The sequence below is a fragment of the Patiria miniata genome, unplaced genomic scaffold (genome assembly GCF_015706575.1).
Source record: "Patiria miniata isolate m_02_andy unplaced genomic scaffold, ASM1570657v1 HiC_scaffold_7, whole genome shotgun sequence".
Lineage (NCBI taxonomy): Eukaryota > Metazoa > Echinodermata > Asteroidea > Valvatida > Asterinidae > Patiria > Patiria miniata.
Window position 1 is genome coordinate 17,152,936 of NW_024037074.1, and position 10,098 is coordinate 17,163,033.

Genomic DNA, 10,098 nt, shown 5'->3' on the forward strand with positions numbered 1-10,098 from the left:
TAGCCCGCCAAAAGTATCACCTAACAGCGCCCTCTATGGGCAACCTCGACATTATCTCCCCCAAAAAATTCGACCTTCCAAAGTTGTTTGTTGGCGAAATTTTAGCATTTCCCGAGCCCGTCCCCGGTCGAAAATGCCAGGACCTGGACTGAATTTGTCCGATCCGAATTTTCCCGTGGCCAGGTCCGACCGTCAGAATTTTCCCGGTCAAGTTTTTCTGGTCGGTAGTTGTTTTTTGACATGGCCATGCAGGGACCGTAGTCCATTCAGTTGGGCGCGGGGTTAGTAGCCCATGATAGCGCAGCACGCATTGCAATACGTGCGTGTGGTAGTTGTGTGCATACTTTGTGCAATATCGTGAAACCCATTTTGTCCCCATATACAAAACACAGGCACACCACACGGCACAACGCAGTCGGCCATCATGGCGTCGTGCAGTTAACCCACACCGCTCCCGAACGACAACTCCCTCCATTTTCACCCTCCAGCGCCCGAAATGCCGCCCGAAAACAACCACCAGAGCCCGGCTGGCACCGTTTCCTGGCTCGTCGGCACACTTTGGAGGGACAGCGGGACCGATTCGGTCGAAAAATGGGTGCAACGTCACACGTTTTTTTTTCCGCGGCGTGGCATATCGGCACTTAGGGATCGTCTCAGAAAGTCTTTGTTTGTTGATTGTTGTGTGTGTGGCTAGGTCATAATGTTCACTGCGCGGACTAAACACGCGGTGTATGTTTATACACAGGTCAAATATGAAATGGTTCTTGTAGTTTTATGAGCACCTTATTTCATATGTTAAACAATTTTTGCTAGCAGTAGGCTGGAATATTTTCCTAGGATATAGTTGTAAGAATTACAGAAATATTTTAGTATTTGCTTCGAAACTCCAAATTGGAAAAGGATTCTCTGTGACTGACATTGGTCAATTTCTGTATAGAGCAAGGAACAGATGATGAGCAGATATTTGCATAGGCCTAGTTTTATTGGATAGTAACTGTAAGCTTGATTATGTTGGCAAGATTTGGGCAGAAATTGTACATTTGCATGATGTAGAATAGTGCCCCAAGTAACAGTTTGCAGTCTGATCAGGTAAATTGTCGATTCATGAAGTGATTTTCGAATAGGAATGACGTGTCCTGGCAACATTTGGGGAAATAATGCCATGTTTCAGTTTGCATTGGATTATTGATTTCCCAACCTATAGAGTAGATGTTCATATGTGCCTGATGGTCAGCAAAATGATCAAGCAACTATTTATTCCTTCTTGCATGATTCTTCATGATTTCTGTTATACAAAGCTACCAACAAAGGCAGTCATATGATCAGATGTAAAAAAAATAGGAATGAATTTGACTTCCAAGTTCTAGTACTGGATTGGGAAATGTTATATATCACTGACAAATACAGCAGTAGGACTTCGGGTAGCATTGGACAAGTTGCAGAGCTTCACTCATTTATTCGAGATGGTACTTGTACTTGGTAGGATTTATAATGAAATATCACAAGTTGTATATTTTACTTGCATGGTATCCAGCTAAGCTATATTATATTGACCTCATTTTAATATAATTTCCATATAACTTGTTCCAAATTAATGAGTTATAATGTTAGGTAGCTAGCTAGGTAGGTGGGTAGTTAAGTATTTAGGTCAAAGGTCACAGGGAGAGAAAAACAATCCTCGCCAGTCCATGCCATTTAATACTATTCTATTCCTTCCTCCATGCTACAACTTTACTACAACGTTGAACAAGCACAAGTAGGCCTAGATGAAAACGTTTCCTCTTTCACAATTTCAACCAATTCAGTTTCATACACAATCCAGACAATTTGTTGAACCATGGACCTATGGTCAAACCATAGAGCAACACTACAACTGCTTCCTGGCGCCCAAACTCTATTTCAAATTTTTACTTCCAACTTCCAGTTCTCCACCCAACCACACACTAAACTACGTGAAAATGTCACAGTGGAACAACAACACTGCGACAAAAACATTGCGAAAGTGCCGCGAACAATCACATGGTCAGTTTGGTCATAGCATGTGTGCAGCACATAAGTATTAATCATATGATAACTCAAGCATTTCATTCAAATCACACACCAGTCATGCCAGTCAGTTACGACGAAGGTCTAGATTGCAATAATGCAAATAACAAAACACAGTACCACATATATTTTATTCACACTTCGGAATTTTTGTATGCAAATGTCACCATGAATTTGGACCTACCGTTTGGGGGTTGTTTCCCCGACACTCCAGTTCGATCCTCCTGCCCATCATAGCTGCCCCCGTTTGCTCCATGATTTCTGCCCCCGTCAGTTCTCCGCGGGTTTGCGAGTCGGTTGTTTGGTAGCCAAAAAACCCTGGGCCGTCAAAGCGTGAAGCTGAGCGGGCCGCGCCAACGATCGCACGCGGTGAAGCTACCTCACTCAAGCCGTTAACTTGCAATACACAATACACTTCAGATGCTGACCAGAGTTTCCAGACACGGCCAAAATCACGGGTGGATATTTTTCTCACAGCACAGGTAGTGTCCACTACCTGTACATGTACCAATCCAGGCTAAGTTGGCACTCTACTGTGGAAATCAATGCACGAGGGCTGCCCCCGGTAAATGGTTTACGGGTCTGGGGTTGCGGGCTTCTACGGTAGTGGACCCCAACTTGAACAAACCGATTTGGCGCTATTAACATGACGCGTAAACGTACGGCGATCCCCAACACACGGTGTGATATGCGCACCCAATGCATGGGATATTCAAACCACCGCGACACATACACAACACATGCACACGGCATAGGATAGGCACGGCGGGGCCATGCAGACAGCGCGCCAAGCCAATCATTATTCAGGGAGGGGTACTCGCAATTGAGCAATACCGAAGACCCTCACATGCAGCATGTAAAACGTGCATGCAACGGGTGCGTATTTTGTGCATGTTCAGTGGCCATAAAAGAAGGTGTTGATTTGAGAATGTTGTCACATTAGAGATATGGCACATATTTTGTTAACATTAATGAGCACAATCTGGGGATCAAAAAAAATGACGTATCACCAGCTATTTCCCTGTACAACCATATTATTTACCGCTTCTAGAAGTCTGAGCGCTGCAACAAAGGATACGCCCGGCTGTCCATTTTTCAGGCTACCTCATAAATATTCATAGTGCTCATTTTAATTTTGGGCCGGCGCGGAAACCGAGTAGGTTTGAATTCTGAAGAATTTCAAAGGCGGGTTGAGATCATCAATACTTACAAATCCTAACAGACTGAGAATATATATCTAATGTTAATGTTTCATTGTGTGTGTGCGTGTGTGTGTAAATATACGACATATTATGCCAGGAGAACTGAAAAAAATATCTGGATTTACTTCTCGAAATAACTGAGAAACTCCACCAAACCAAGGAGGAATAAAAACTGATCATGAACATAGTTAAACGGGGCGTGTCCATTCGGGAGATGGGGCGGGGCTGGCAATGATTTACATCTTTTTCGAACTACATGTACATACATATACATGATTTTTGTGTAGCACGTTTCGGTAATTATTCTAAATACCTGCATACAGTTTTGAGGGAACGTTGGATCTCGGATTTTCCGTTAGCACCTGAACATGACAATTTCTCCTTCAGAACTAGTTTATTGAAATTAAAATGTGAGTGCTACAGTGGGACGACAGTTTCCAATTTATAGCTCGATATTGCTAGTGCTGACGGTAAAATGTACGCACTAGGCCATCCATTTACAAAGATGAAGGGACGAACTTGCCGATGATGATGGGCGGAGCCTAGAACGAGTGGGAGGTGACATAACACAAAAAAATATCAGTGTGTGAATTTTCCACCAACCACTTTGGAAGGTTCATCAGAAATGTGTCGCTTAGAAGTATTTAAAATTGGTTTTCAATAATCTGAACTCGGTTAGAGGCGGGGCCACAATCCCCGAATATAATCGCCGCAACATGATATTCAACCCGTCCCGCCCTATTTTCTTCAGAGCATGACGTGTATTCGTTAATTTGTTGAAAAGGATTAATCAAAAGTGGGCAAGGAATCTGTAAAAACTTTGCTTTATCTGTGATGATTAAGTTATAACTAAGGGCCGCAAAAGCCACATTTGGTGGGTTTTTTTTTGGGGGGGGGGGGTCAAGGTAGTCAGATTTTCCCAAGTCTGAACCTTTATAAGACCCCAGTCTCAATCGGATGTTAAGACATCATCAAACCAGCTCTGAAGGTGTATATCGGAGGCTTTGGAGAAAAAGAATTGTCCATACATTGATTACTAAGGGGAATGGAAGGGTATCATTATCACAACTGCCCTTCCTTCTGTTGAAATATATATTAAACCAATCTCAGTTCAGGCATTTTCCCTTCAAAATGGGAAACTTTTTGTCGTACTGATGGACAATGCATGTATGCGTGATACAAATTCAAGAGTTAATAGTACACACACAAAAACAAGTGAAAAACAGGAGAAAAAAACTGTGTATACTTTTCACTCGCAGTCGACTGGTCTCGACTTTCGGGTAAATAGAGTGAAGTTTCGCTCTGATAATGAGAAGTATACTCGGATAGATCGGAAGTGGGTGGTGGCCATTATCAACCTGGATCAGCTAAAGTCAACCTTATCTGAAATGTTGATGGTAGGGAATCGTGCAGTATAATGTTCATCATCTTCACGTTTTCTCATTCGGGAGAGAAATTTCGCCGAGTGAGGACAGCTTCAACATCGTCTGATTTCGTCTATTTTACTTGCATTGAGCGTAAAGCAGGTGGGTTGAGTGTCACTCATTATATAACTTTATTCTCAGAGATAGAAAAGTTCTGCACACTTGTCTCACTGCTGGTAAAAGCGTAAAACTTCGTTTGGGTAATTTTGTTTTGTGACAACACTTGATCTTGAAACTATATCAACATTTGTTTTGGCGCAAGGTGATTCGAGCCTCAAAACTCGTGCAGTCGAGATTTTTCAAAAAATGATTTATATGGTTGCCTTATCGATGACAATGAACATATACACGAACTGATTACTCACATTGAGATGTACGTGTTAATATAATGATAATAAAAAGGGCCGGATGGATTATAAAATTATGAACCCACGGATGAGTTTTCATCGAGGTATTGTGCAAGGCATTAGGCCTATTTTATACTTGCGCCTTTTTTTCCCAGGGACTTATCAAAGATGTCAGTTTCCATGGTAACCCATCACCAGACCCTCTTCGAGTTGTCCCCTACGGACCTCCGCTCAATCCACATCTTCCTGGTCGTCTTCGCGCTGTGCACGCTTTTTGTCCGCCGTGTTGCAAGCGGACAGTGGACTGGGCGTGCGAGGGGATCTCTCCCGCCTGGTCCTGTTGGCTGGCCGCTGGTGGGCTATGCACCTTACCTCGGAAAATACCCTCACAAGGTATGCTTTTGTGAAGTTGGCATTTTGCATTATTTGCAACTTTTTCCCCTTTTCTTATCCCATTGCAAGTATTGGTAAAGGGTAAAGGGGTGAAACAAGGTGGGTTAGGGTGGGCGGAAAGGAACAGTGTATATAAGTGCGAAAACGTTTTAGAATAAACGTCGCCATTCAAATATTCTTGAATATTTCAAAATAAAAAATAATAACTGGCCATGAAAGTAATCCATCATTTGCAGTGGCGTAACTAGGGCTAAACTTCGAGGGCGGGGCTCCTGTGGGCGAGCACATTTTTTTGGGGGGGGGGGGGGCGCCACTGATGATTTGTAAACTTGTTTGCGAGATTTATAACATATGAGATCTATTTGACAGGACATATAGGCTACTGTGATCTGAACTTAACTACAAAAGGATTCTCTGAGGTACCGGTAAACAAAGAAATACATTTGAAGGTGATTTTGTTTGTTTGTTTAATTAATTTGTGGTTTTGGTTTTTTGCTTGTGTTTTTTTTTTGTATAACTAAGGTAATGGCAAATCTTAGCCAGACTTACGGGGATGTATTCAGCCTAGCCATCGGACCGCGAACAGTCATCGTAGTGAACGGTGTCAGCGCGGTCAAGGAAGCATTGGTGACACACGGCCAGGATACTTCGGGCCGTACACCGCCCGCTAGAGCCGTTACCGTCAATACATCACTCGGTACACAGGCCACTAACTATTTTCTCAAAATTCAAATTTAACTTATAAAACAGAATAAGACTTGATATAAGCTTTATACTTGAACGCATATCATCTGTCATTTTGAATACACAGCAGGTTAGCTCAAATACCGTACTTTCCATCTTAAGTTTTTCCCCAAAGTTTATTTTGGGTACGTGGCAACTAAAATGTTTATCAGTTCGTCGTTAATCACGAATGAATAGTCACATGAACAAGCGACCATATTCATCTCGAGAAAAGAAATACAGAAGTCCATCACTTAATAATTATGTTTTTACCCATCCCCTTCATATATTAGGTTACTTCTGGTCGTCTGGCGATCTGTGGCGCGCCCAGCGGAAATTCGGTCAGGGCGTTCTTCGACACTTGGGCGGGCCGGGCCGGCAGGGCTTGCAGGGCGTGATCCGCCGCGAGGCCGCTGTCTTGTGCGCTGAGCTCGCCCGACGATGCCATCCCAGCGCCCCGCTAGACACCACCACCCTGGTCGATAAGGCCGTGGCTAACATCATGTGCTCTCTGGTGTTTGGCAAACGGTTCCAAAACGATGATGAAGAGTTTCAGCGGATGATGGAGCTATCTTTTGACATCCAGAAGGGAGGTTTCTCGGCCGTGGAGAACTTCTTGCCCTTTCTGTACAAGTAAAGCTATATAATTTTGCCTTGAATCAGTATAAACTCGGGACCATTAATTGTGTTCGTGAATTTCTGCATGCAGCACTTTCAAAATCTAGGATATGAAAGCCCAATTCATAAGCTTTCTTTTAGTACACGAATCATTCAAATCACTCATGTACTTTTCAAGTTACGGAATTTTAAACTCAACCACCGTTTTAAATAAAGTGTTCTTTCAGCAAAAGGAAACAAAATCACATCGGGATGTGTGTGAATTGTTTTCGTTTTGCTGAAAGAATGCACACCTTTTTTTGTGATCCGTGGACAGAACTTTAAAATCGTGGTTGTGTTTAAAATTCCGTAACTTGAAAAGTACATGAGTGATTTGAATGATTCTTGTACTAAAAGAAAGCTTATGTATTGGGCTTTCAATATCCTAGATTTTGAAAGTGCTACAAGCAGAACTTCACTAAAACAAAAGTCCCGACATTTGGGTTTCGTTTTGTTTTGGAATCGCCCTGTATATTTTGTAAAACCATTTGGCGTTATGTGTTTGTTTGAGCCATTATTATACTCTATCTGTTAAGGCTGCCGTTCCTGTTCCGACATGCCAAGGGAAAGAAGCGGGAGATTTTGAATTTCATTCGTGACATGCTCTACCGTGACCGCGATGCGGTCGACCAGGCACGTGCGCAAAGCATGGCGGATCTCTACTTCATCGAATTGGACCGACAAAAGAAAGGTACGAGCGAGGATAGAACAATGTTATCATTGAAAATTGTTTTTCGTTAAGTACACACATTTGATTGGATTACTTGATTTGATTTTATTGATTTGATTGATGATTGGTAATGATGTGCGAATAATTTCTCAACTGAGAGAATGGTTCTGAAAATAACCAGAGCTGTAATGATTGATGATTGATTTGATTGATTCAATTGATTTCATTGATTTGATTGATTTAATCGATTTGATTGGTATATTTTTGATGGGTTTATTTTATTGAGCTGATTGATATTAATAATGAGATTGATTTGACTGATTAATTAAGTGATCAATCGAATGATTGATCAATTGGTTGACTTGATTGATTTGATGGCTTCATTGGTTTGATTTGATTAAGTTGATGGAGATAATGATCAATTGATTCATTTACTGATTGATCCATCAGTTGATTATTTTATTCGGGACTTGGGGTTCATAGAGCTTGGGGAGGCCTACAGCTCCAGGGTCAGAAGTTAGGCCAATAACCCCTCCAACTAATTCCACTAAAACAACGCCCATAACTTAGGAACATGAGAATGCCTTCTGGATCACATTAATACTCCCGTTTGATCATGGTCCTTCTTCAGATGCTCATCCTTCGCCAGACATTCGCTTCACCGAGGACAATATCGTCTCGGCCGCTTGGGATATGTTCATCGCGGGCGTGGAGACCACAGCAGTCACGCTGGCATGGGCACTGCTGTATCTAATGCTGCACACCGACACACAGGAACATGTAAATAACTTCCCTCATATCCACCATCAAGCCCGGTTACTATTTCGCAAAAGTTTTGGCAGGAATCATTCGGAAGCAATACTCAATCAAACAAATGGATTATTGTATAAACTACAGTACCTTGTAAAAGTAAATTTAAAAATTGTAATTCTGACCCTAAATTATGCGCACAAGCTGAATTCAATTAATTTTTTTAGGAACATAAATAGGGATATTTATAGGAATAATTTTTAATTTGACTCACTCATTAAAAATTATGTAAGTGAACTAGAAAATATTTTTTTAAACAGATTAAGTTCCTGGCATCCTAAAATATGGATTTCACTTTTAAAACTACATGTATATATTTACAACTTCAAAATCATTAAAAAGTGTGAAACCAAGATCTAACTTTTTTTTTCCAAGAGGTAAATTTTTTCCCCCCAATTTCCCGGTGTGGCACTACCTTATAGATTTAGTTGTTATTGATCTCTCTGATGGAACTTGTTGCGCTCAACAGATACAAAGTGAAATCGACAAGGTGGGCGGAGGGGAGCCCCCCTCCTGGTCCGATCAGAAGGACATGCCATTCACGAGGGCTGCCATAATGGAGATACAACGGTGTGCAAACATAGTGCCAATAGCCCTGCCACACACAGTGACGGAGGAGTTTCAGCTCAGGGGCCACACCATACCAAAAGTAAATTGTAGATCTGCCCGCAACCTTTGGCATTCAGTTATTCATTTTAAACCTCAAATGGCATTGCTAGTATTGTGACTTTGGGCGTGATCCCTGGCTACATGGCATATACCGGTTGTGATGACTTGTGAATGACTTGTGATGACTTGTGATGACTTGTGATTACTTGTGATGACATGTGATGACTTGTGATGACTTGTAACGGCGTATGATTACTTGTGATGACTTGTGATGACTTGTGATGTCTTGTGATGACTTGTGATGTCTTGTGATGACTTGTGATGTCTTGTGATGACTTGTGATGTCTTTTGATGACCTGTGATTACTTGTGATGACTTGTGATGACTTATGATGATTTATTTCGACAGGGTTCAGTTCTCTTCATCAATCTGTGGTCTGTCATGAGCGATCCTGCAGAGTGGGACCAGCCTCAGGAATTCCGACCAGAGAGATTCCTAGACAGCGACCTCAAGATTGTCAAACCGGAAGCATTTATGCCTTTCTCTGCAGGTATGTTTGAAACACCCACTCTTGTCGATCTGGGAAAAAGTATAAGCTGGTTTGTCAGGGGTAACATAAACCCTGCATAAGCAAATAGAAGGAAATCTACAGCAAATTGAAAAATTTATTTTCTCCGTTTCAAAGTAAATACATTTCCTTTTAGGTAAATGTTTAAAATGTAATTCAACCATGCATTTCCAAATGTGGAGACCATGCGAATCCCACATTAATCTGCACGTTATTTCGATTTTTAAAAAAAAAAGAAGTTTTCAATTCTGTATTTTCTATTGGCAAATTTGGGCACGCTAACAATTCTATCATGAAGGCCCCCTTCAATGGTGAAAGCATTATGCTAGCTACTGCTCAGATAATCCGTCTTAAGGCAACACTGACAAAAATGCCTTCTAATCTCGACAGGTCCGCGAGTTTGCATGGGGGAGCAACTTGCCAAGATGGAACTCTTCATCCTGATCACCAGCGTACTCCATCAATTCAACTTGACCCTTCCTAAGGATGAGCCACGCCCCTGTCTGGACCCCCTGCCTGGCATCACCTGTGGGCCACGCCCATATCGGGTGTGTGTGACCAGGAGAGGGGCGTGTCCATCTAACCAGGACAGGATGGAGGAGCTGTGAAATTAACATGGTCTAAGTTGGAACACTTTCTGGGTTATTTG

The 10,098-nt window shown here is 42.0% G+C and overlaps 2 protein-coding genes across 2 annotated transcripts; one reads left to right on the forward strand and one right to left on the reverse strand.

The window, feature by feature from the left end:
- Positions 1–2,228: 2,228 nt before the first annotated feature.
- LOC119744416 (acidic leucine-rich nuclear phosphoprotein 32 family member D-like) lies at positions 2,229–2,324 on the reverse strand (the record flags this gene model as incomplete). The annotated part of the gene is given in 1 exon segment (XM_038220340.1): positions 2,229–2,324. A coding segment is annotated over 1 exon segment (74 nt), but the record flags the coding sequence as incomplete, so codon positions are not given.
- A 943-nt stretch (positions 2,325–3,267) lies between these two features.
- On the forward strand, positions 3,268–10,088 carry LOC119744415 (cytochrome P450 2D6-like). Its single transcript, XM_038220339.1, has 9 exons — positions 3,268–4,774; positions 5,175–5,412; positions 5,935–6,109; positions 6,429–6,768; positions 7,329–7,483; positions 8,094–8,242; positions 8,742–8,921; positions 9,290–9,431; positions 9,840–10,088. The coding sequence occupies exons 2-9, from the start codon at positions 5,188–5,190 to the stop codon at positions 10,055–10,057; spliced, it is 1,584 nt and encodes a 527-aa protein (XP_038076267.1). The 5' UTR covers positions 3,268–4,774; positions 5,175–5,187; the 3' UTR covers positions 10,058–10,088.
- The last annotated feature ends 10 nt before the right edge of the window (positions 10,089–10,098 follow it).

Coding starts and splice junctions, on each gene's coding strand:
- LOC119744415 (XM_038220339.1), top strand. CDS start 5,188: ATGTCAGTTTCCATGGTAACCCATCACCAGACCCTCTTCGAGTTGTCC. Junction 6,110..6,428: donor TACCGTCAATACATCACTCG/GTACACAGGCCA, acceptor TTCATATATTAG/GTTACTTCTGGTCGTCTGGC. Junction 8,243..8,741: donor ACACCGACACACAGGAACAT/GTAAATAACTTC, acceptor TGCGCTCAACAG/ATACAAAGTGAAATCGACAA.